General features: G+C 58.7%; 2 protein-coding genes across 3 annotated transcripts; one reads left to right on the top strand and one right to left on the bottom strand.

Moving 5' to 3' along the window:
- Positions 1 to 7,245: 7,245 nt before the first annotated feature.
- On the top strand, positions 7,246 to 19,643 carry GALNT5 (polypeptide N-acetylgalactosaminyltransferase 5). Of its 2 annotated transcripts, XR_015773085.1 has the most exons (11): positions 7,246 to 8,402; positions 10,964 to 11,130; positions 11,811 to 11,930; positions 12,282 to 12,417; positions 12,788 to 12,907; positions 13,239 to 13,356; positions 13,538 to 13,861; positions 14,972 to 15,052; positions 15,526 to 15,687; positions 17,351 to 17,980; positions 18,859 to 19,643. XR_015773085.1 is itself a non-coding variant. In XM_005519944.3 (10 exons), exons 1-10 carry the CDS (start codon positions 7,246 to 7,248, stop codon positions 17,492 to 17,494), a joined length of 2,529 nt encoding a protein of 842 aa, XP_005520001.2. In that variant the 3' UTR covers positions 17,495 to 18,357. The 2 variants fall into 2 exon arrangements, 1 of the variants encoding a protein (XP_005520001.2); XM_005519944.3 differs by lacking the exon at positions 18,859 to 19,643 and having other exon boundaries at positions 17,351 to 18,357.
- Positions 19,644 to 21,264: 1,621 nt separating this feature from the next.
- ERMN (ermin) lies at positions 21,265 to 24,786 on the bottom strand. Its single transcript, XM_005519943.3, has 3 exons — positions 24,397 to 24,786; positions 24,035 to 24,121; positions 21,265 to 21,895 (listed from the first exon to the last, which is right to left on the bottom strand). Exons 1-3 carry the CDS (start codon positions 24,641 to 24,643, stop codon positions 21,474 to 21,476), a joined length of 756 nt encoding a protein of 251 aa, XP_005520000.2. The 5' UTR covers positions 24,644 to 24,786; the 3' UTR covers positions 21,265 to 21,473.
- Between the last annotated feature and the right edge of the window lie 461 nt (positions 24,787 to 25,247).

Raw genomic sequence — 25,247 nt, 5'->3', positions numbered from 1 at the left:
ATCCCTGCACCCTGTATCCCTGTATCCTGTATCCCTGTATCCCTGCATCCTGTATCCCTGTATCCTGTATCCCTGTATCCTGTACCCCTGTATCCTGTATCCCTGTATCCTGTATCCTGTATCCTGTATCCTGTATCCCTGTATCCTGTATCCTGTATCCTGTATCCTGTATCCCTGTATCCTGTATCCCTGTATCCTGTATCCCTGTATCCTGTATCCCTGTATCCCTGTATCCTGTATCCCTGCATTCTGTATCCCTGTATCCTCTATCCCTGCATCCTGCACCCTTTTGACCATATGTGCCCATGGAGGAAAATCATCATGGAATAATGCAATTTGCTTAAATATCACATGGTGGGGTTAGAGCACAGAAAAGAATGTGATCTCCTGACAGAGCTCGGGTGCTTTTAACTCCCCCCAGTATCAGCAGGAACAGTGGGGCTGGATCAAATCCAGCGGGATGTCCTCCCAGAGACCTGGGGACATCTGGAGACAGAGGTACAGACAAGTGACATCCCCGCTGTCTGGAACTGCACATGCAGGGTTAAACACAGTGGGCACTGAGTGCTCCTCTAAAAGAGCAAAACAAGTCTTACCACTTCTCACCTGGGCTCTGAAGCCAGATTTAGATTAGATATTAGGAGGGAATTTTCCCTGGGAGGGTGGGCAGGGGCTGGGCTGGAATTCCCAGAGCAGCTGGGGCTGCCCCTGGATCCCTGGCAGTGCCCAAGGCCAGGCTGGACATTGGGAGCTCCTGGGACAGTGGGAGCTGTCCCTGCCGTGGCAGGGGGGCACTGCAGGGGTTTAGGATCCCTTGCAACACAAACCATGCTGTGCATCCACGATTGGCCCTGCACAGCAGAGACTTCCTGAGGGGTTTGCCCCCACTAAGGTGGGAGTCATCCTCTTGCAGCAGTGACCTGCATCCCTTTGTGGGCACACCAACACCAGTGCCTGCTCACAGGTTCAGCAACTGTGTGTGCAGGCAGGGACGTGCTGGGAAGCTTCAGAGAAAGAAAGCAGTTTTGTACTAATTCCCTTAATTTATTCACATCAAATGTCAGTGAGTGTCATATAAAAGTCTTTTATGATTTTAAAACAAATGGTCCCTGAGGCAGGAAAATAGTTATAGTGCCATTTCTAAAATTAATTTAATTCATGTGGAATAGAAATAAAAAAAAAAAAAAAAGTGCCTGCTCGGTTGCACAAGCATCACAAATAGCACTGGAATATTTCTGGAGAGGCTTTCCAGCTGCGCTCACCCAGGGTTTCCCAGCCTTTTGCCAACCCTTGGCACTGGGAGCCCCACACTGGGCAGTGCTGAGGGCAGTGCTGCCCCCTCCCCATCACCACAGAGAGCCCCCACATTGATTAGTGCCTGCTGCTCCCTTCACACAGCAGCAGAACCTGTTTCAGTGACATTTCTCTGTGCCTCACGAAGGTCTGTGTCCCCTGCTGTACACACACAGGACAGCACTGCACTGATATTCCCGGCTGGAATCTGCCTCACCAGCCCCTGGGATGATCATTCCCGGTCCTGCCTCGCTGCCCTCCGTTCCACCCCGAGCACACAGGTTCCAGCCTGGGGCAGGGCTGCCAGGGCTCCCAGGGACAGACAGTGCCATGTCCCAGCTCACCTGTCCCTCTGCCAGGGGACTCTGCCCTCGCCCCAAAGAATCCCAGACTGGTTTGGGTTGGAAGGGACCTCAGAGGCCATCCAGTGCCCCCCTGCCATGGCAGGGACAGCTCCCACTGTCCCAGGAGCTCCAGCCCCAGTGTCCAGCCTGGCCTTGGGCACTGCCAGGGATCCAGGGGCAGCCACAGCTGCTCTGTGCCAGGGCCTCACCTCCCTCACAGCCAAGAATTTCTCCCTAGCGTCTAACCAAAATCTCCCCTCCCTCATTTTAAAGTCTCTCTCCCTTGTCCTATCACAACAGGTCCTGCTAAAGGTTGTGTTTTGCTGTCTCCATGGACACTGGTGCCCACGCTGGTGCCCAAGGGTAGTGCTGGGGGAGCACAAAGGTGTGAGATCTCCTGAAAACTGCCGGTATGGATAATTAAAATAAGTCCCAAACACGTGAAATTCTGTTCAGTGACTCAGTCCACACACTCCCCCGCTGCTCCCACACACCTGCTGATGCTCAGGCAGAAATTAAGCACTTACGGATTTTTCATGCTTTGTATTTAGGGCTCCACATTTTCTCTCTCTTTCTGCTCATCTGAGGACACCCCCAGCATGACAGGGGGTTTGGGAGCCCACTGAGGTGTCTCTGGCTGCCCTGGCCAACCTGGAACCCCGAAAGCTCGGTGCCAGTGAGTGACAAGGCACAGGGACTGCTCTCCTGCAGGGAACAGCCCGGCTTTCCTTTCCAAGGAGGGGTGCACGGGAACCCCCACACCCCCAGACCCCGAGACCCTCCCCCAAACTCCCCCATGTCCTACAGGGAAGCCAGGCTGGTGCATTCCAGCACTGTGGGAGAAGGGATGTGTGCAGGCCAGCCCTGTGCCTAGCCTGGGGTAAAACAGCTCTGAGTTCACCCTGTCCACAGAGCCGTGGGCGTGAGGAAGGAGGCTCGTGCTGCTCTTGGTGTGCAGTGATGCTGGGCCCAGCCTGACTGACTGATCCCAAAGCTAAACATTCCTAGTGAGGGTGTGCAGGACAATGTTCCCTGACAGAATCCAGCACCTTCACACCAGTGAAGATGTGGCAAGGCTCCTGACAGAGGAACCAACCAGTCAGGGTGGTGGTGACTTACCTCCCTGCACAGCCCTGGGGACACGTGTCCAGGGACAGCCAGGCTGAGTGGGGAACCAGGAGGAGGAAAAGGAACGAGAGACTAAGCTGGGATGGAGGTGAGGGAGACAAGATGAGGCTGGCAGGGGAAGGTGCCCAGAGGGTCCCTGCAGCCCGAGGGGAGCTGGGGCCCAGGGCCCATCCCTGCCCTGAACAAACCAGTGCTCAGCAGACAACCTGACAAATTTGGTTTAACTGTTTTGATGTAATAATGTAATTAGGTAAAAGGGTTCAGCAACCAATTGCATTTCACTAATTTCAACCATCTGCTTCAACACTTGTTCTATGTGTGCCAGACTTCAGTGTCTTTGCTCTAATAGTAATTAATGAAACTGTTAATAAGCTACATATATCATACTATGCTGCAATAATTTATCAAAGGATAATGTTATGAGACAAATTCTATATAACAATTATAGAAAATGGCTTACATTACTGATGCTGCACACTGCTCACTAGTTTCTTTACTCTTCCCTTCTTAATGAATTCCCTAATTAATTTAATGCATACGTTATGCATAATTTGAAATTTAAAAACATGGCTGGGTCAGGTTTTAACCATCCTCTTTTACATGCTGTCTGCTTCTACAAGACACATATTAGCCAAACATGACCTCTGTGTAAATGAGGGTGCCCGCCGCTGTTCCCGTTCCCGGTGACGACAGCGGCGCTGCTCTGTGCCACGGCACACCGAGTGCCAGCACATTCACCAGAGCACGGCAGCCAGAGGCACTAGCTCCAACAAAACCCAAACACCAGCAGCTACTCCAGCCTCTGATTGTGTGACCAGCCCTGTTTTGGGGAGAGCTGCCTCACTCACACATCGTGCAAACACCCATCCAACACCGGGGCCTCGCTGCCGTCACCCGGCCTGGGATAGCGAGCTCAGCTTCAAAATCCAGAAACCTTCCAAAATAGAAATGCAAACTTTAGTTTTAGTCTCTTTTAGTCTTTTAGTCTCTTCATCTGAAGATTTTTAAGCATCTGGCACAAAATTGCCCAGCATTTCCCAGGTTTCTGCCTCTACAGCTTTGGGGTTTTCCTGCAGAACATGACCACAAACTCTTCTTGAATAGTTTCCATTTTCATTCCCATCTGATTGGGTGGAGACTTCCAGAACACCACCAAAAACCCCAGAGGAACAAGGTACCCCAGCTTTAGTGTTTCCTTCAGTGGAAGGTGTCCCTGCCCATGGCAGGGTGTGGAACTGGATGAGCTTTAAGGTCCCTTCCAACCCAAACCATTCTGAGATTCTTGTGCTGCATAGAAGAAATACAATTTACCAAGTGAACCAGCCTTTAGCAAGAGATCATTCCCTCATGAGTTCTCTTTGGGCAATATATTATTTACATTGCTAAAATATTAGTGAGTTATATTAACATTTCCTTATCTTCTGGGACACTTCTGGCTGGAAAAGTGTTGAGTTTTCATCTTCAAGCGAGCTTGCTTCCATGCTTTTCCATCTGACACGTCAGATTATTTTAATGATGGAGTACTTGATTAAATTAATTCCTCCCTACAAAAGCAGCTGTCTTGTGTCATGGAATCTGTTCATCTATCTGGAACATTTGTACTTGCCAGGGAGGAGAGCCAAAGCGCAGTGTGGGGAGGGAGTGCCTGACCATACCGAGACGGCGACGACTTTGTCACAACGCGTAAAGCTGAAGCTCAGAGGGACGTCTGGGTCTCCCCTGCCCCGCCAGGGCTGGATCTCGTGCCCAGGGATTAGGGAAGAGGCTGCTGGCCAGCCCCACTGGCAGAGGAGCACACTTGCAGCAGCTCCAGGACCGGCCACATGCGCCGTGTCCCTGTGTCCCCATGCAGGTGCTGAGCCCTGAAACACCCCAGGGTGCCACAGCAGGGCCCAGCAGTGGGCACCCCACCGTGCCTGAGGGAGGGTCAGCATCAGCAAGGGGAAAAAAACAAATGAAAATGGAAAATTGTGCCAGCATGGTGAATGAAGCACAGACCGCGTGCCTCAAACTTTTATTTCTAAACAAACGGAATTGTTCCATTTAAGTTCATCTCTTGCTTACTCCCAAGCTGCTGCTCATTCTTTTTCTCTTTAGACAGTTTTTGCAATCTTATCATTCCCTCCCTCTCACTAAGAGTCCTCAAGCACCATCCACACATGCAAATCCTCCAAAATCAGAACCTCCTGCCACGTGTGAAGGTTTTTGCTTGGCAAAGAAAAGCCTTGGAAAAACAACAGGATGGCCATTTCCTTTGTTTTCCATTGCACAATGTAACCATAGGCTGGGTTTTGATAGTACTAATTTTTTTGAAGTATGAATATTAATATAACTTTTTCCACTTATCTCTTTTCAATATTCATATGCACTACAGTAGGGTTGGAGCCCTTTATTTAACAAAATCTCCAGCTTTGGGACTTGGGATACAGTGCACCGCTATTAAATTTATCAATACCAGAGAACTTTAAGAGTTTAAGGTAATTTTAATAAAGCTGTAAAATACTCCATTGCTACAGGCACACAGGCCAGGCTCCATGGGTCTGACTGGGGTGTTCTTAGGATGCCCTGCAGAGCCCACCTGAGCCCTGCCAGGCTGGAGTACCTGGGGCAGGCAGGCAGCCCCAGCCCCCAGCTGCCAGCACGGCCAGGACAGGACAGACAGGACAGACAGGACAGACAGGACAGACAGGACAGACAGCAGAGCTGGCACTGCCAGCACAGCCAGCATGGCCAGAGCAGCCACAACAGCCTGAACAGCCACCACAGCCAGTGCAGCCTGGACAGCCAGCACGTGTGGCACAGCTGGCACAGCCAGCACAGCTGGCACAGCCAGGACAGCCAGCACGTGTGGCACAGCTGGCACAGCCAGCACAGCTGGCACAGCCAGGACAGCCAGCACGTGTGGCACAGCTGGCACAGCCAGGACAGGTGGCACAGCCAGGACAGCCAGCACGTGTGGCACAGCTGGCACAGCCAGCACAGCTGGCACAGCCAGGACAGCCAGCACGTGTGGCACAGCTGGCACAGCCAGCACAGCTGGCACAGCCAGGACAGCCAGAACAGCGGGACAGTCAGCACTGCCAGCAAAGCCTGTCACGTCCCAGCCTGCGCTCCAGGGCCGGAGCAGGAGCAGGAGCAGGAGCAGGAGCAGGAGCAGGAGCAGGAGCAGGGGCAGGGGCAGGAGCAGGAGCAGGAGCAGGAACAGGAGCAGGAGCAGGGACAGGAGCAGGGGCAGGGGCAGGGACAGGAGCAGGAGCAGGAGGGTGGATCCTCTGATTCCTTTCTTGGCGTTCTCCGGCTCAGCCCACCGGACGCTGCCGTGGTTCGCCAGCGTGGCTCCCGTGCCCTGTAATTGAGAGGGATGTGGAACACACCCACGTCCTCAGCAGCGGCTCAACCGCGGACTGCCGAGCCAGCTGCCACGTGGAGCAGGGACACGCACGGCTCCCCCGAGACACGGCCCCTCTGCCCCCGGTGGGGACCCCCGGGACACAGCCCCGCTCCCTCTCAGTGTCCCGAGCTACAGCACCCATCCCGGGATGTGTCCCGAGCTACAGCACCCATCCCGGGATGTGTCCCGAGCTACAGCACCCATTCCGGAATGTGTCCCGAGCTACAGCACCCATCCCGGGATGTGTCCCGAGCTACAGCACCCATCCCGGGATGTGTCCCTAGTTACAGCACCCATCCCGGGATGTGTCCCGAGTTACAGCACCCATCCCGGGATGTGTCCCTAGTTACAGCACCCATCCCGGGATGTGTCCCGAGCTACAGCACCCATCCCGGGATGTGTCCCGAGCTACAGCACCCATCCCGGGATGTGCCCGAGCTACAGCACCCATCCCCGGGATGTGTCCCCGGAGGCACAGCCCCGCTCCCCCCGGGATGTCCCCGGGGCCGGGCGGGTCCCCGGTTCGGGTTCCAGCGCGGGCGGGTCCCGGCTCGGGGCGGGGGCAGCCGTGTCCCGGTGCCGGCCCCGTTCCGCCCCCGCTCCGCTGGCCCGGGGCTCCGGCTCCCGGCCGGGATGAGCGGGCTGCGGCGGCTGTTCCGCGGCAGCGGCCGGGCCCTGGCCCTCGTGTTCGCCGCCTCGGTGGCCTGGCTGCTGCTCGACATGGCCGCGCTCCGCCTCTCGCTCGGCGAGGCGGGCGGGCGGCTGCTGCGGGAGGCGGCGGGGCTGGCACCGGGGCCGGGGCCGGGGTTGCGGCCCCGGGTGGGGTTGGGGCGGCCCCGGCGAGGCCCCGAGGCTCCAGCGGGGGATGCGGGGGCAGCCCCGGCCCCGGCGGCATCGCCGCCCCCCCGGCAGCGGCCCGGGCCCGGCGGGACGGGCGCGGGGCTCCTCGGAGCCCACGGGAGCGAGCAGCGCCCCTCCGGCACCGCGGCACCGAGCGGCCGGGCAGCCCAGCCCGGAGCGCAGGAAACAAACACGGGACGGGAGGAAACTCCCTCCAAAACTCGCTTCATCCTCATCAGCAAAGACGGGATGGACCTCGCCGGCCCCGCAGCCCCGCGCCGTGGGCCCCACTCTGCGGGAAACGCCACAAGGAGACGTGGAAAGCACAAGGAACTTGCTGACAAGAGCAGGGATGGTGCCCACGCCGCCACTGCCACTGCTGCGGCCACCGACATGGGTGGCAGGAGCCGGACGCTGGGTGCGACACCAAGAGCAGCTCCTGGAGGAGCGGGCACTGGCCAGGATGGGCAGGAGAGAGGGGCAGCAGCTCCTGGAGGGGCTGGCACTGGCCAGGATGGGCAGGAGAGAGGGGCAGCAGCTCCTGGAGGAGCGGGCACTGACAAGGATGGGCAGGAGAGAGGGGCAGCAGCTCCCGGAGGAGCGGGCACTGGCCAGGATGGGCAGGAGAGAGGGGCAGCAGCTCCTGGAGGAGCTGGCACTGGCCAGGATGGGCAGGAGAGAGGGGCAGCAGCTCCCAGAGGAGCTGGCACTGGCCGGGATGGGCAGGAGAGAGGGGCAGCAGCTCCTGGAGGGGCTGGCACTGGCCAGGATGGGCAGGAGAGAGGGGCAGCAGCTCCCAGAGGAGCTGGCACTGGCCGGGATGGGCAGGAGAGAGGGGCAGCAGCTCCTGGAGGAGCTGGCACTGGCCAGGATGGGCAGGAGAGAGGGGCAGCAGCTCCCAGAGGAGCTGGCACTGGCCGGGATGGGCAGGAGAGAGGGGCAGCAGCTCCTGGAGGGGCTGGCACTGGCCAGGATGGGCAGGAGAGAGGGGCAGCAGCTCCCAGAGGAGCTGGCACTGGCCGGGATGGGCAGGAGAGAGGGGCAGCAGCTCCTGGAGGGGCTGGCACTGGCCAGGATGGGCAGGAGAGAGGGGCAGCAGCTCCTGGAGGGGCTGGCACTGGCCAGGATGGGCAGGAGAGAGGGGCAGCAGCTCCTGGAGGAGCGGGCACTGGCCAGGATGGGCAGGAGAGAGCAGGGAGCAGCCCAGGGATGCACAAAGTCCTGTCCATGGATGCAACGCTCGCCCCGAGAGACCCCCGAGCTCCTGGCCAGTTTGGACACCCTGTTGCTGTCCCTGATGATAAACAAGAAGAAGCAAAAAGCAGATGGAAAGAAGGAAACTTTAATGTCTACCTCAGCGACCTGATCCCTGTGGATCGAGCCATCGCAGACACCAGGCCTGCCGGGTAAGATCTGCTCCCCCTGCACAAACCCCGGGCTGCCCCTGGGGATGGGCTCCGTGGCTCTGGGGAGGGCTGCTGGGGGCACACCGAGCCGTCAGCCCTGCTGCCTGGCAGATGGCTTTTGGCCAGGTCAGAGCAGCCTGTTGTTAAAGGTGAAACTGGGTAAGGTTTGTGGGTTGTTGCAGCCCCCTGAGCCCGGCTGCCCAGCGGGGCCAGGACACCCAGCCCGGGTGATGGGCTCAGGCCTCTCTCTGTGCCCGGGAACGCCGAGCAGCAGTGTCAGGCACAGCTCTGAGCATTCACAGTTCGTGTGTTGGTTCCTGGAGCCTGCACCCCGTGCCTGTGTGAGGGCAGCAGGAGCCCCCCTGCCCGGAGGGGCTCTCGCACCCCAGGCTGCCGTGGCCCTTCCCGGGAGGAAGGGACACAAGGGACCCTCCCGGCCAGGGACCTGCTCCACAAAGCCCCGCAGGAGCTGAGTGCTGGCACCGTCCAGCAGGCACAGGCTGGGGGGCTCTGCTCTGTGGGCACACGCAGGGAGGGCTGTGCTGTTTGGGCTTGGAAAACCCACACAGCTACAGCTGTCATTAAATGTGTAACTGGTCCTGCACATCTCAGGACTGCGCTTCAAGAAAGTCTCTCCCTGCCAGTAGAGAAGAGCAGGACGAGGTGAGGGCAGTGCCTCGGCAGCAGAACAGGCTGTGAGCCCCATCCTGAGCTGCCGTGCCAGGCGGGCTCGGCACTGCTGCCTTGGTGCTCGTATTTGATGACCTTAAAGCTCTTTTTCAACCTAAGCCGTTCTGTGACTGCTGCAGGGAGGGCAGGGAAGGTGCCAGCTCAGGTGAGGGCCAGGTTCATCTCTCGCTCTCAGCCCTCCCTACGGACATCCTCAGCCCCTGGGCAGGTGGGACCTGCCCCGTGCAGAGACCCTCGCGTGTCCCCACGCCCACAGACCATGGGTACTGCGGGCTGGGAGTTGTGCTGTGCTTGTCCCCCGTGGCACAGGGCACTGCAGACACTCCCACCGTGCCAGGGGTGCTTGCTGAGGTCAGATCCTGCCCAGGAGGAGTGGAGCAGGGACAGGGGGACACAGCTGGGGCTGCTTCCTGATGCCTCCTTCAGAAGCCACCTCTGTGTGCAGAGGAGCAGAGCCATGGCACAAAGCCAGCACTGGGCTTGGTCTGGACACCAAACCCCGGAGCTGCAGAGCAGGAAGCACCTCCAGGGAGTGACACCTGCCCAGGAGGAGCTGCTTTGCCTTCACAGGGAACTCCTTGGGCAAACAGGGCACGTCCCTGGGCGTGTGAGCTGCTGCCACGGGGCACAGAGCTGCCCTGGGCACTCTGGTTCTGGCAGGAGCCTGTGCTGGTTCTGTCCCAGGCACTCTGGTTCTGGCAGGAGCCTGTGCAGGTTCTGCCCTGGCCCATTGGCACAACAGATACCAGCTTGTCAGGGCCAGCTCAGGGCAGTGGCTGTTGGCAGATCTTGGCAGCCAACAATTATTTTTTGGCGTATTCCAGTGTCTCCCAGTTTAGACTCCAGTTCCTGTTGTGATTCTTCCTGGAGCACTGGGCTAGACCACTGAAATGGGGCCAATCCATGCACAATGCTCGCTGCTTTTGGAGCTTTACTGACAGTGCTGGTGCCCACAGGAGCTGTGTCTCTGCAGCTGGTGTGAGGGACAGCGCCCTGAGGAGGAGTGTGACGGGCAGGAGGCTTGTGGGGAGTGCTCTGTGCAGAGCCCAGATCAGGAGCCCTGGGGCTGAAGGGAAGAGAAAGCTCCAGGGTGACCTTGGAGCCCCTTCCAGTGCATAAGGGGGCTCCAAGAGAGAAGGAGAGTGACTCTGGACAAGGGCTGGAGTGCCGGGACAAGGAGCAGTGGTTTCCCACTGCCAGGGGCAGGGACAGATGGGACACTGGCAGGGAATCCGAGGGAATCCTTCCCTGGAGGCTGGGCAGGCCCTGGCACAGGGTGCCCAGAGAAGTTGTGGCTGCCCCATCCTGGGAAGTGTCCAAGGCCAGGTTGGACAGGGTTCTGAGCAACCTGGGACAGTGGAAAGTGTCTGTGGGAGTGGTTGGAAGGAGATGGGCTTTAAGTTCCCTCCCAACCCAAACTATTCCAGGATTCTCTAGTGAAGGACAAAGGGGGCGTGACCCGGTTCTGCTCACCAGCTGCCCAGCAAGGTGAGGCAGGACTGGGTCCAAAATGGACTTTTTGGCATTTTCTGCCTGCTGACCTCCCTGAGACAGAAAGACACATCTCAAGGATTGTGACACAGAGTAATTCTGGGGTGAGTTTCACATTGCCAGAGCACTTCTGATTATCTTCTGAAACATCTTTAACTTTCCTTCAGAAGAGGTTCCTGTGGGAGCCAAGTGAGCACAGTGCAATGGGGCTGCCCATGAGAGAGGCCCTGGGGCTGGTGTGGGGCTCCCCCCTCACCCCTCAGTTCCCCTCCCAACACTGCAGGGCTTTCCCTCCATATTTCACCTTGGGCATTTTCCCAGAAGCACCAAGCCTGCAGATTTTCGGGAGTGGCACCTGGGAGCCCGTGTTGCTGTTGCAGGTGCTCAGAGCAGCAGGTCCACGACGACCTCCCCACCACCAGCATCATCATGTGCTTCGTGGATGAGGTGTGGTCCACCCTCCTGCGCTCCGTGCACAGCATCCTCAGCCGCTCTCCTCCTCACCTGATCGAGGAGATCATTCTGGTGGATGACTTCAGCACTAAAGGTAGGTGAAGCCTTTATGAAACTCATATAACTTGAGGGCACAATGCAATTTGTTCTCTGTAATTCAATTCTAAGTAGGAGAGAAATCACATTTTCTCCTTCCGCTGTACTGAAGTGCATCCCTGGCCTGCGCTGGGGCTGAGGGGGAGAAGAGGACAGGGGGTGCTGGGGCTGGCTGTGGGGGGTGAAGGCAGAGGCTCCAGGAGCACCAGGAGCTGGGTCCTGCCCAGCCCATTCATCTTTGGGGCGTGCTGGCTCAAGGGTTTGTGCAGTCAGGAGATGCTCTCAGCCCTCAGTGTGCGTGGCTGGTGTTCCCAGTGTGGGGGACACACTCCGGGGTGGCTCAGAGCACAGGAGCTGCAGTGGGAGCAGTGGTGAGGTGGGATCTGATCTGCAGGGGGCCTCCCGTGGGCATTTCAGCTGGTACCCAACCCCTGCAGTCCCTTGCTTCTCTCTGCTGAGTTCAGCCCATAAAGATGCAGGGATGATGCGATTTCCCCACTGCCGGCTCTCCAGGAGAAGTGCTGGCTCGGATGGGCTGCACAAGGAGAGCCCCGTGCCCAGATGTTCACACCCCACAGCTGAGGGCCTGGCGTGCCTGCAGGCGCTGCCAGGGGAATCTGCTGGTGGCTTTTCAGCGGCTGGCAGTGGGTGAGTGAGCCGGCTGTGTCCCCTGAGCAGAGTACCTGCGGGAGCAGCTGGACACCTACATGTCGCGGTTCCCGAAGGTGAGGATCCTGCGCCTCAGGGAGAGGCACGGGCTGATCCGGGCCAGGCTGGCGGGAGCCGAGATCGCCAAAGGTAGGACAGGAGCCGTGCTCCGGCCGTGTGGGGACCCCAAAGCGCCGGGCATCCCTCTCCAGGGCCGTGTTTGTCCCTCCCAATGCACCGAGGGTGGCCTTTCACCGGGACCTCCAGCCCCAGCTCCTCCAGCTGCCCCGGCCGGGCTGTGTCGGCACCGAAATGCCGTTCCTGGCTGGAGCTGCCCTGCCAGGCCGGGGAAAACGCTCTTGGCCGTGGCTGGGCAGGTCCGGGGAGCCGAGGAGGGCTGTGGCACAGTCAGCAGCACCCCGAGCCCGCAGGGTGCCCGGGGAGCTGCCCAGCAGGGCTGGGTTGGGGTCCCGAGGCTGACCCTCCCCACCCACCCTGCAGGCGCTGTCCTGACGTTCCTGGACTCGCACGTGGAGTGCAACGTGGGCTGGCTGGAGCCGCTGCTGGACAGGGTCCGCCTGCGCCGGACCAAGGTGGCCTGCCCCGTCATCGAGGTCATCAGCGACAAGGACATGAGGTGAGGCAGCTCATCCCTGCCAATCCCACGGTCCAGGCTGGTGTCCTGAGCAAAACCCGCCCGGCACCGCCGCTGGATTCGCTACAGGAGCGGATCCGTGACTCCAGACCCCTGAGCGGATCCAGAGCTCCCACAGGGGACACAGAACATTGCTGTGCACCAGAAATTAACATTTGCTGTGGATGTGGCCCGTGTTTATCACACACCGTTTCGCTTTTTCACAGCTTTTAGTACATGAAGATGGTTCCTGATGAAATTTGTTAAAATCCTGGTGTAATTACCTACAGATACTCATCTTCACTCATTAGGGGTGACATTTCAATCAGGAATGTGACTCAGAATTAGTCAGCCCCATCTTTTCTCTCTTTAGTTACATGACCGTGGACAACTTCCAGCGTGGGATTTTCACTTGGCCGATGAATTTTGGATGGAGGCAGATTCCACAAGAGGTCATAGAGAAAAATAAAATCAAGGAGACTGATATTATAAGGTAAAAAACCAACAAATGCGAGAGCTTTGCAAACCAGCCTGTTCCTCTGGTAATAACTTAGCAGCAAAGGCTCCTTCGAGGCCAAATGTTGTTCTTCTGTGGCCAGGTATTGTTCTGGTGCTTTCCAGGACAGCTGAGGCACAGGCAGGCCCCCATCAGGCATGGGCAAAGCCCAGGAAGCCTTTCTCCCCACGCATGGCACTGCTGGTGTGTCAGCCAGGAGAACATTCTGCTGCCTCTTCCCCTTCCCTGCCCCATTTCAGCTTTCAGGCCCCCCAGGTGCCCTCTGTGGCACTGCCGCTGTCACACCGTGTGGCCTGTCTGTTCCCAGGTGCCCCGTCATGGCAGGTGGCCTGTTCTCCATCGACAAGCAGTACTTCTTTGAGCTGGGAATGTACGACCCGGGACTGGATGTCTGGGGAGGGGAAAATATGGAGATTTCATTCAAGGTGGGTCGGTGTCACACACCTGCACCCCTGCCAGCCTGGGTGAGTGATGGGGCTGAGGCAGGGGCTCCCCAGGGCTGGACACCCCATCTCCCTGGGCACCCGACCTTCTGCTGCTCTCCCGGCTGCACAAAGCCAGCGCCCCCATCAGCTGCTGTCTCTGCCAGCGGCCTCTGTTTCGCAGGTCTGGATGTGCGGAGGAGAGATCGAGATCGTTCCGTGCTCCCGGGTGGGGCACATTTTCAGGAATGACAATCCTTACTCCTTCCCTAAAGACCGGGTGAGGACGGTGGAGCGGAACCTGGCCCGCGTGGCAGAGGTGTGGCTGGACGAGTACAAGGAGCTGTTCTACGGCCATGCCTACCACCTGCTCCTGGGCAACGTGGATGTCGGAGACCTGAGCCAGCAAATCCAGCTGCGCAAGAAGCTCCGCTGCAAAAGCTTCCGCTGGTACCTGGAGAACGTCTACCCGGACCTGGAAGCTCCCCTGGTTAAAGCCAGCGGGCTGGTGCGTCCCCAGGGGTGTCACTGTTCTCTGGGGTGGCTGTGCCCGGGCAGCCCCCCGTGCTGCGCAGCTCCCTGGCCCTGGCAGCACTGTGGATGTTCGATCGGGCACAGATCTGGATTCCAGAGCATTCTTACAAAGAAACGGGTCCAGGCAGCAGGGGTGACTTCCCTCTGTAGGGCTGGGTGTTTGGATGGCTGAGCAGGGCACAGTGCCGGGACAGGATGTGGCCCTGGGGCAGGATGGGCACCGGGGCTGGACGTGCCCTCGGGGTGAGAATTCCCACATCGGGATCCCGGGGGATCCCAGGGGATCCTGCCCTCGCTCCCTGCCCCAGCTCGGGGGGTGGAGTGCAGAGCGGGGTCTGTAGGGTCAGGCTCTGTAGGGACAGGGTCTGTAGGGTCAGAGTCTGTAGATGCAGGGTCTATAGGGTCAGGGTCAATAGAGTCTGGGTCTATAGGGTCGGGCTCTGTAGGGTCGGGCTCTGTAGGGTCGGGCTCTGTAGGTACCGGGTCTGTAGGTTCAGGGTCTGTAGGGTCAAGGTCTATAGGGTCGGGCTCTTTAGGGTCGGACTCTGTAGGTTCAGGGTCTGTAGGGTCAAGGTCTATAGGGTCGGGCTCTGTAGGGTCGGGCTCTGTAGGGTCGGGCTCTGTAGCACGGCTCTGCCGCCAGCAGAGCGCAGCAGCCGCTCGCGTTGCCGGGGCCGGGAGGAGGGACCGGTGCGCTCCGGGCACGGAACCTGCGCCTCGCCGGGGGCAGCGGGCAGAGAACACTTTAAAGTCGCTTTGGATTCAGTGCTGCCTCCACAAGCCCCTGGTGGGAGAAACCGGGTCAGGCTCCTCTTCTCCAGCACAGAATTCCAGAATGGTTTAGGTGGAAGGGGACCTTAAAACTCAGCTTCTTCCATCCCCTGCCAAGGGCTGGGACACCTTTCACTAGCCCACCTTGCTCCAAGCCCCGTCCAGCCTGGCCTGGAACACTTTTCCGCCTCCTTTAGTTATGTGAGCAGTATTAAACAGAGTCCTGTGAACCCAGCAGGTCCGGTGCAGTGTAACATCCTCCCCCCTTCTCGGGAATTTCTGTCTAAACGCGCGTTTTGTTGCTGTTTCCCAGCTCGTTAACGCGGCCCTGGCAGGGTGCATCGCTGTGGAAGGCACCGGCCTGGCTTTTGAGGAGTGTGATGTTAACAACACGGTAAGGACAGCCCGTGTGTCACCCTGCCCGTGGTGCTGTGCCTGCCCCAGGTCACCTGTCCCCTCCCCGGGGGTGGCACTGCCCTTCCCAGCCGGGGACACGGCCAGGCCATGCTGGCACAGCCAAGCAGCAGTGTCAGAAGCAGCAAATTCGGCCGGTTTCCTTTGATGGAGCTGTGAGTTTGCACGTGAAAACAGAGGGGCATTTAAGTACCAGCCTGTGATCTGTGTGCAGACGCTGAACTTCCAGCTTATAGCCTCGGCTATAAGTGCCTCGGCTCCAAGAGGGCCAGAGAACCACCCAGAGGGACGGGACACAGGGAATGGCTTCCCACTGCCAGAGGACAGGGATGGATGGGATTTTGGGGAGGAATCCCTGGCTGGGAGGCTGCTGGAGCCCTGGCACAGGGTGCCCAGAGAAGCCCTGCCATGGAGCCTGACGGGGCCGTGTCTCTTCCTGCTGTCTCCCCACAGAACCAGAAGTTCAACTACACCTGGCTGAGGCTGATCCAGCACGGAGAGCTCTGCCTTGCCCCGTCTGGCGTCGTGGGAGCCGTGGGCCTGCGCCGCTGCCAGCCCAGGAGCCGCAGCCTGGCCTGGCTCCACAAGTCACTGGCCACCGTGCAGCCGGGGCTGGTGAGTGATGCTGCAGCGCTCAGCACTGCAGGGTGCAGGGTGCAGGATGAGAGTGCAGGGTGCAGGGTGCAGGGTGCAGGGTGCAGGGTGCAGGGTGCAGGGTGCAGGGTGGGTCAGGGATTGCCCCCACCCTCCAGGACGTGGGGCAGTGTGCCAGGACAGCCCTGGCAGGGGGACAGCCCGGCCCGGGGGTCCCCCACCCCCTGCTGCCCCCTTTGCCAAGGCCACCTGTCCTGGAGATGCGCTGGTGCCACCCGTGCCCCTCTGCCAGGGGTTGTGCCCAGCATCCCGGCACGGCTGCAGCCCGGGGACACCGGGGACGTGGCAGGCACTGCTGCTGCAGCCACAAAGCAGCCTGGTTACACTCAGAAACCGTCAATAGCACTTAAAGGAAGATAAGTCAGCATCGACTGGCTCTCAGCTCACAGGGGCTTTTAAAGAGAGCAGGTATGGAAAGGAAAAGAATGGATACTTACACTAATTGCCTGCTCTGCACAAAGAGTCATGGCTGTACCTCCGTCTGCCTGGTGTAAGTAGCTGTCCAAAATGCTCGGAAATAGCATAGTTCATTGTTGAGAAAAAAACACTCTTCACTTAAGAAAGAAAAAATGTAGTTGAATTACACATCCAATATAAAGACAATTTCCTGTTCCCCTTTGGTTTTTTCAGCCTAAGGTGTTGAATACCAGAATGCCACAGGCTCACCTTGGGTGTTTAGGGAAAAATACAGGAAAATTTTTATCCACTTAGTGAAAATTGTGAAATTGTCATTTCACTTTGTGAAAAATATGCAGAAATGCCCAGGGAGGTGTGTGGGGCACGGGCAGGTCTTGTCTCCTGTTCCAGCCTGATTCCTCAGCTGAAGGTGGATGGATTTAGTGCTCTTTTACTGGTGCCAGCAGCAGGAGCATGAGGAGAGCTCAGTGGCTGCTGCCTGAAGGAGTTGCAGGGCTCTATCCCCACGGTGTGAAGCGCAGTTCCTGCAGCACAAAGGTGCAGCTGCTGCCCCTGCACACATCCCTGGGGAGTGTTCCACCTCGGCCTGCTCTCCTGGGATCACTGCAGGGCGAGCAGCAGCACAGACACGTCCCAGCATCGCCTGGCTGCCCTCGGGGTGAGGGAGGGCAATCCAAGCAGGTGTGGAGAGCAGAAGGATGGAGGTCACTCACACCCTTCGTTCTTCCTCAGCCCAGTGTCCTGCCCAGCACTCGAGCTCCGGGGCTGGGTTCCCCTTCTTCATTGCAGCAGCTGCTGAGTTCATGAGCCAGCAAACTGAGACAGAGATCAGTGTCCTGCTGGACATTGCCTGTGAAGCAAATCCCACCCAGCGACTCCCCACATGGCAATTGCCACACGGACAGTGAGGGAGCTCATCTCTCTGCTCCCAGAGAAGGAAAACCCAGGAGCCACAGCAGCTGTGCTGTGATCCTGGCTCAGCAGCAGCTGCAGGCTCGGATCCCATGCCAAAGCCCCTGTAAGTCAGCAGAGATGTCTCAGGTAGTGGGGACGAGCCACAAAAGGGCACACCGTAAGGAGCTGGGCTTTCTCAGAGGGAGAGTGCAGCTGCTGCTGCTGCTACTGCAGGAGCCCTAAAGCCTGAACGCCCCCTAAGCCTCAGCCCCCAAAGCCCGGGCCCCCCTGAGCCCTCCTCTCTCTCCTGCAGACCGACCACATCATCTCGGAGCACCAGCACCTCCCGCAGCCCTGCCTGGAAGTGGATCCCTCGTACAGAGCCCTGCGGCTGAAGGCCTGTGACCCCACAAACCCCCACCAGAAGTGGCACTTTGGCAGGTACCACGCGGACTGAGGGCAGCCCAGCTGCTGTCCCCATGCTGTCACCGTGGGCTCAGCGAGGACATGGGTGTGGCTGATGGCAGCCACCAAACGGGGAGTGCATTTCCAAAGGAGAACCGACACCCGTGATTTGGTACCGGCACACGGAGGATCCGAACACCGGGAGCAGCACGTCGGCTGTGACAGTGCCACAACAGATCAGGGCCATTCTCCCTCCCCGTAGGAGACTTTGGGAAAAACTCCTTTTCTCTGTGCTTAAATGGAAATATTTTTTGAAGTCCCCATCCTACTGTAAGCAAACATCCCTCAGTTCCCCTGGACAGCAGCATAAGCTCCAGAAACACTTCCAGGGCCCCAGAAGTCCGTAAGCAGCAAACTGGGCTGCTAATTCCTCTACAGAAACTGGAATTTCGTTGACCAATGCATCAAAAAATCAAACACCATGTCCACAGTGGATCTGGCTGCAGGATGCCTCCCCATGGGACGTGTAGTGTGACAGGTGAGGATCAGGGCTCTGTGAGGAATCAATTGCACACCAATAAAGCCCTCATTTTACAGTGGGAGGTGGATGGGGCCAGCCCCACCCAGGGGCTGCGGGAGAGGCCTGGAGCACTTCCCTGTGCCAGGGATGGCGAGGACACACGTGCCTTGCTTTGTTTGGTGCTGGAGCAGGGAACCAGAGGTTTATCCTGCTTCTTGCCAGAAGCACATTCCAGGGGCCAGCCTGGAAGCTCCTCATCCCAGGGCAGCCAGGTTGTCCCACCCTGGGGCTGCCAGGACCCCAGCCATGTCCCCGAGCCCCCGTGGCTTTCTGGGGGCTCTCCAGGAGCGGTGCTGCTCCCCTCAGCCCAGGCTGCACGGTACAGCCAGGCTCTGCGCACCAAACCCCTCTGGGCTCACTGCCACGGACAAGTGTTGTCTGTACTGTGAAGTTCTTCATCTCCAAAATCCATCACCGGTCACCAACGGGATGGATTTGATGGGAGAATAAACTCTGTGTGCCAAGGTTGTGAGACCCAGCCTACAGCAGGCAGGGTTTCTGCCCCTGTTCCCATTGGGAATTCCTGCTGTGGGATGCTGCTCCCTGTGCCCTGTGGGGCTGCAGTGGGAGGCAGCGCTCCTCCTCCTGCCCCTGCCCTGTGCTGAGCCAAGGGGCTGCTCCAGCACAAGCCCCTGTGTCCCTGGGCTGAGCAGGGCACTCACTGCTCACGGTGGGCACAGCCGAGCCCCCACCCGGCACAGCGCTGCCTCTGACCTGCTGGATCAGTGCTGACAGCATCTGACAGGCTCAGTCTGCCAAAATATTGACTGGCCCAACAGATTTTCCCAGTTGACTCCTATTCCAGCTGTCTTCCTGATTTTCTCTCCCTCCTTCAGCGCAGCTAGCCCGCAGTCACCATCAGAAAAATGACACAGCCGTTGTTTGGGCAGTCAGCTCGTATCAGGAGCATGGATTTCATCAAATTCTGTTTGCTGACATTCAATCACTTGTCACGGAGCAGGCGGCAGGCAGTCATATGTCACGGTCACATCCCATCGGCAGCCCTGTCACTCGCAGGCGCTGCCCCGCTCGTGTAAATGCTCAGTTCCCCGCTGGATCTTCGCTCAGGGACTGGGGGCTGCCCGGGGGCTGCTGGCACTGAGCTGGGGCCCTGCTGTTGCTCAGTTCTGAGAACATTCCCACGGCACCAGTCAGCCCAGTCTTCCAGAAACGAGAGCATTTTTGCTGCCGTGCCGCTGCTCGGGGCTCGGGCTGGGCTCCGCAGCCCGGGCTGTGGCTCCTGGAGCGGGGCACCAGGGCTGGAGCATCCCCTGAGCGGGGTGGGGACAGCAGTGCCTGATGGCCCCGGTGTCACATCGTTAAAAAACAAAAGGGACAATAAATGATAGTAGGTGACGCTGCTTCCCCTGAGCGCAGGGTGTTAAATCTGAGCAGCTCGGAGCCTCTCTAGGGGCTCCTCCCGAGTTCCTGCCCGGCTGAACCGTAAAGCATCGCCCCAGGGAGAGCCTTCCGAGCGGCACTTGCCCCGATGTGTGGCTCCTGGTGGGTGAGGGAAGGGCAGCGGCTGAGCTCTTGCCGCAGGTGTGGCAGCTGTCACCAGCACTGTCCCCTCTCCTGCTCTCACCTGCCCCGGCCCGCCCCCGGCTCGGCAGGAACGAGAACAAGCAGTTTCGGGCTGTGGCTGCCGTGGGCTCCTCAGCATCTGCCCGAGGGTGCCTCTGCTCCAGGGGCCGCGTTTCCAGCTCCGTGCCCGGCTCCTCCCGTGCGTGCCCGACCCCTGAGCACTGCCCGCAGGTCCAGCACCTCCCCTCTGCCCCTCCATCGCCCCGAACCCCACCGGGCTCACACCCACCGGGGGCTCGGCCCGGCTGGGAAGGGCTCTCAGGCCCCCCGAGCATCCCGGCACTTCCATTTTTTCACCTTTTCCACCCAGGAAAGCAGGAGAGGGCGCTGCGGCTCTCAGCACAGCAAGCGCTGCTTTGCAAGGAAGGCAAAAAGCGAGTCCGAGGTTCGGAAAGCCTTGGGGAGCCTTTCCCAGCGAGAGCTCAGGGGATGCTCTCAGAGACTGATAGAACCGGAGTGGCTCGGGTTGGAAGGGACCTCAAAGCTCCCCTCGTTCTGCCCCCTGCCATGGGCAGGGACACCTCGCACTGCCCCAGGAGCTCCCAGCCCTGAGCAGTGTGGCCCTGGCTGGGACCACCACGGGCTCCTCCAGAGGAACGTGTCACCCCAGAGCAGCTGTCAGCAGGAACAGACACACAGTATAAGTTGGTACCAGCAAAGCTCAGAACTTCCCCAGGCCAAGGAGCAAATAAACAAGTGTGAATGGCACAATGAGGGCTATGTCTGCTGGCACAATGCAGAATTGCCCTGTATTATTTTCACGTTGCCAATAAATAATTGCCTTTATGTAGAAGGAGAAAAGTCAAAGCGATATTCAGTGCTGCTGGAGATGTAAAACTAATCCTTAAAAAGGCACTTATGGCTGCAGGAGGCCACTGTACAACTCCATCCTTACCTCCTCTCCCTTGCCAGCTGTTCTCAGCTTTCCCAGATTTCTGGGATGACAAGCGCAAAGCTAAGTCCCAACTCCAGACAAATCTGACTGCAAAACAGTTTAAAAAGATTGCCACCACTGCATGGTCACCAAGGTCTTTTAAAGTGGAGAAGGGTAATATCCAGGTGAGATAAAAATAATGGATTAAAACTCACCTGCTTTTGACAAAATAATCGTTTAAATTTTGCGATTTTAGGATGAAAATCTAGCAGACACCTAAGGGACTCTGACTGGGTGGCACTGGGACAAGAGGTGTTCCTGGCAGTGGCCAGGCTCACCCAGGCACAGGCAGGGAGGTGCCAGGGCTGCCAGCCCAGAGCCCGGCTGTGCCCCTGGAGATGGCAGCGGTCACCGGTGCCACTGGCCCAAAGCCACCCAGGCTGGCAGCACGGCCAGCCAGCACCAGCAGCAGCGCCCACAGCTGCCCCTGCGCCTGGGGACATCCTCAGCAGAGGTGGGGACAGGCAGTGCTGGCACAGGGAGGCCGTCAGGGCACCGGCACAGACAGACTGAGAGGCAGAGCAGGGGTGGCCAGCAGCCGTCCCCTCTGTGCCCCCTGCCCTGGCAGTGTCACCACTGCCACACGGCCAGCTCGTTACAGCACGGCTGGTGGCGTGGGACAGCCAGGGGAGCCCCAGCCAGCTTCAGCCTTCCCATGGCCTCAACACGGCTACAAAGGTACAGAGAAAATAAGAGAATAACCTTAAAATCCACTGGGTGTGTATTTAGCAAACTGATTATTTATTTTCCTGCGCTATGGATGCCTCTGCCCCGTCAAAGCCAAGATGTTAAATTTTCACAGTGTATTATAAATCATGTACAAAAAGAAGAAAAGCAGTGACCTTGTGTTGTGTGAAGAGACTGGTTTTGGGGGAGTAAAATCAAACCAAGCCCAGAGCAAAGGCTTGGTGCGTTAGGCTCTTCCCCCTCAGTTCATAAGTGCATCATGGACTCAAACTCGTCGATCCGCTGTTTGGTGTTTCCTTTACGGATCCTCCGGTAGGAGATTGTGTTGTATCTGGAGTAGCTGTGTCTGGAGATATCGTTCTTTTTCCCCAGGCTGGGCTGCTCGGCCCCTTTCTCCAGCGGGGAGTTGCAGCCGGGGCTGCCGGGGGGCGATGCTTGTTTGCCGCTGTCTCGCTGCTGCAGGCGGGGCGCCTCGCTCTTCTCCTTCTTCATTTCAATCACCTGGACTTCATCCTCTTCCGTGTCCTCCTCCTCCTCCTCCTCCTCCTCCTCCTCGGCCTCCTCCGCCTCCTCGGCCGCATTCCCTCTGGGCTGGCCGCTGCCGGGCAGGGTCTCCGGCTCCTCCGTGCCGGGAGCGGCCGTGGCTGTCCCCGCTGTGCCACCCGGCCCTGCGCGACACGGGGGACACGGGGGGGCATGGGGGACATGGGGAGACACGGGGGACATGGGGGACACGGGGGACATGGGGGGACATGGGGAGACACGGGGGACGTGGGGAGACACGGGGACACGGGGGACATGGAGGACATGGGGAGACACGGGGGACGTGGGGAGACACGGGGGACACGGGGGGACATGGGGAGACACGGGGGACATGGGGAGACACGGGGGACATGGGGGGACATGGGGAGACACGGGGGACACGGGGGACACGGGGGACATAGGGAGACACGGGGGACATGCGGGGACATGGGGAGACACGGGGGACACGGGGGACATGGGGGACATGGGGAGACACGGGGGACACGGGGGACATGGGGGACATGGGGAGACACGGGGGACATGGGGGACATGGGGAGACACGGGGGACGTGGGGAGACACGGGGGACACGGGGGTCACGGGGGACACGGGGGGACACGGGGGACATGGGGGGACATGGGGGGACATGGGGGACATGGGAGACATGGGGGACACGGGAGGACACGGGGGGACACGGGGGACATGGGGAGACACGGGGGGACACGGGGGGACACGGGGGACATGGGGAGACACGGGGGGACACGGGGGGACACGGGGGACATGGGGAGACACGGGGGGACACGGGGGGACACGGGGGACATGGGGAGACACGGGGGGACACGGGGGGACACGGGGGACATGGGGAGACACGGGGGGACACTGGGGCTGCGGGGAGAGCACCAGCTCCTGCCCCCAACTCGCCATCCCCGGTACGGCTGGGGACATTCGGGGGACACTCCCTGCCCTCCTGAACCCATTCCTGGCCAAGGGGAGGGGAAGGGGAAGGGGAAGGGGAAAGGGAAGGAGCAATTCTGCCCGCAGTGCCCAGCTGTGTCCCTCCCTCAGCATTGGCCACCCCGGCTGCGATGGCCGTGTCCCATTTGCCCTGTTTGGCACGTCTCTGCGGTTAATGATGCTTTAGTGTCGCAACAAATGGTCTATTCAAGGTTTTGCCTGTGGGGTCCAGAGTATTAATTAGACTAAATTGGTTGGGTAGTAAAAAGCTGCCTGCAATTTCGAGATAAAGTGCTGTGGTTGCAGGGCGGGCGCAGGGGGCCCACGAGAGATCCTTTAATAGGTTTTATTGTGTGCTCCTAAAGCAGCACAGCTGGAATACGGATGTCAGCTCTCAGTGGGAAAGCCTCCACCACTGTTCATCTCCTCACAGCCTGTCCTGTGAAACACTAATCTGCCCATGACAAACGTTCAGATATTTTTCCTTTTGTCAATGGAAGCAGGTTTTGCTTTCAGGGCACAGCCCGTGGCTCGTTTAGAGCCCGTTCCAAAGCTCAGGGCAGAGCATCACCAGCGGCTCCCGGTCCAGCCACCCCTGTCCCAACCACTGCCAAAGCCAATGAGACAGGAGGAGCCTGTGCTGGAGATGAGGAAAGGAACAATGCCTAGAGCCCTTCTTGGAGAGATCTGGCTGCTCTCCTCTAGTAACACACCACAAAATACTCCTCCTTTTGAAGAAGTGGCTGCAGTTTGCATAGTGAATTAAATATATTAATTTCTGTATATACTCGGTGCATTTTTAACTCGTGACTGGGACCCCCCTGCAGCCCCGCTCACCACAGGAGGTGGCTGAGGCTCCAGCCTTGGCTCCTGCTCATTCCCACCATCTCCACTCAGAAATGAGCAGAGCAAGACCCAGGAGCAGCTGCTCAGAGATTTTATGTGGATACTTGGGTACTGAGGGATCCAACACTTGGTGAATCAGGCAAAAAAAGAATTTGGGTTTTGTGACCACCAGCAGCCTCACAGGGGTCTCCTCTGAGCATGGAGCAGAAGATAGAGTATCTCTGAGCCTCATGAGGCTGTTGGGGACCTCCTGGCTGAAGACCCCACAATGCCTGAGTAGCCCATGGTCAGTGAGATATGTAAAACCTCTGCAAGGAAGATACCGGTTCTGCTTTCTAAGGTGCAGCAGCTCACAGGTGGGAAACGAGTCCCTGCTCTCTGGGATAGAAGGGTCTGACCCAATTCAAACAAGATAATCACCACCTGCATCCATTGTCTCTTTGCTGCCCATCAGGGAAACCCCAGAGCAGATGGCATTTGGCATTACCTTCCCCTGATCCCTGGCCATTGGTCCCTGTGTCCTGGATATCCGCCGCTCCCTGCTGTAGTGTCCCAACGCTCTCCTCTCGCTTTTCTTTGGGAAACACAAAGCACAGGACATGGGCTGACGGAGCAATTAGTGATGACAATCAGGTTTTAATGGCTGCAGGTCGGCAGATTTTCAGATTTAGAATTGCTCATTTCTTTAGTTATGAGCTTTCCATTGCACCCCTCGTGGTGTCCCAGATTCTGAAATACTCCCAGTGACAGCTACCACGGATCAGGAGTTTTGACTAACACACAGCACATCCCGTTATTCATCAGAACTTTTCTCTCCCGACACTTAGAGACAGCAGCCCCGTACCATACCTTGGCATCGCTTCTCTCCAGCACATTTCTCAGGAGTGATGTCCTCTGCCAATGAATTCCTATTTTCCTCCGGATTTTCCCTTGCAGGTGAGGTGTCAGGGCTCGTCTCCTCGTTTGCGCACGGGACCGTCCCGAGAGATTTTGCGATTTCTTGGATGCCACCGATGACCTGGAGCGGGCCGTCCCCCGGGGGGACGCTGCCATTGCACGCCGGCATGGTGGCACCTGCGGGGGCTTCTTCTGTCATGCTGCGGGCCCTGCTCCTCCGGGCCCTGCTCCTCCGGGCCCCGCTGCTGCCCCGGGGTGGGGAGCTCCTCCTCGGCCCTCGGCCCTGCCTCTGCTCCCTGCGCGAGTGGCGCTGGCTCGTCCCCTGTGCCCGGCCACCATCCGCCGTGCCCGGGGCTCGCCAGCCCAATCAGCACCTCCCTGCGGCCGAGGCTCTGTTGCATAATTAAATGCACCATTATAATTTACATAAACAAACAATCTGAAGCAAGGAAGCTTTTGTGCTGGCCCGGAGCGCGGGGCTGTGGGCATGTCGGGGAATAAGCAGGAGTCTGTGCTCCGGGCACAATGGCTCTTTGTGTCCCCAGCGTCACAGGGACAGCCATTGTTCTGACCCCTAATCCCCGGAGGGTGACCACCTTCCCCAGCGCCTGCACCTAACCCGCTTAACATTCCCCATCGGGATTGTGCCCGGGAACCTCGCCGTGGATCAGCCTCAGCATGGATGGACCTGGATATGGATCACCTTCAGCATGGATGGATATGGATCACCTTCAGCATGGATGGACCTGGATATGGATCACCTTCAGCATGGATGGATATGGATCACCTTCAGCGTGGATGGA

The sequence above is a fragment of the Pseudopodoces humilis genome, chromosome 8 (genome assembly GCF_049639895.1).
Source record: "Pseudopodoces humilis isolate 2021_Gansu_Grassland_sample_001 chromosome 8, ASM4963989v1, whole genome shotgun sequence".
In the NCBI taxonomy this organism is placed as follows: domain Eukaryota; kingdom Metazoa; phylum Chordata; class Aves; order Passeriformes; family Paridae; genus Pseudopodoces; species Pseudopodoces humilis.
This window is presented reverse-complemented; position numbering and strand designations above follow the sequence as displayed.

Coding starts and splice junctions, on each gene's coding strand:
- ERMN (XM_005519943.3), bottom strand. CDS start 24,643: ATGACAGAAGAAGCCCCCGCAGGTGCCACCATGCCGGCGTGCAATGGC. Junction 24,122..24,396: donor TGGAGAGAAGCGATGCCAAG/GTATGGTACGGG, acceptor TGTTTCCCAAAG/AAAAGCGAGAGGAGAGCGTT. Junction 21,896..24,034: donor TGGCCAGGGATCAGGGGAAG/GTAATGCCAAAT, acceptor CGTGTCGCGCAG/GGCCGGGTGGCACAGCGGGG.
- GALNT5 (XM_005519944.3), top strand. CDS start 7,246: ATGGACCTCGCCGGCCCCGCAGCCCCGCGCCGTGGGCCCCACTCTGCG. Junction 12,908..13,238: donor AAGGAGACTGATATTATAAG/GTAAAAAACCAA, acceptor GTCTGTTCCCAG/GTGCCCCGTCATGGCAGGTG. Junction 15,053..15,525: donor AGTGTGATGTTAACAACACG/GTAAGGACAGCC, acceptor GTCTCCCCACAG/AACCAGAAGTTCAACTACAC.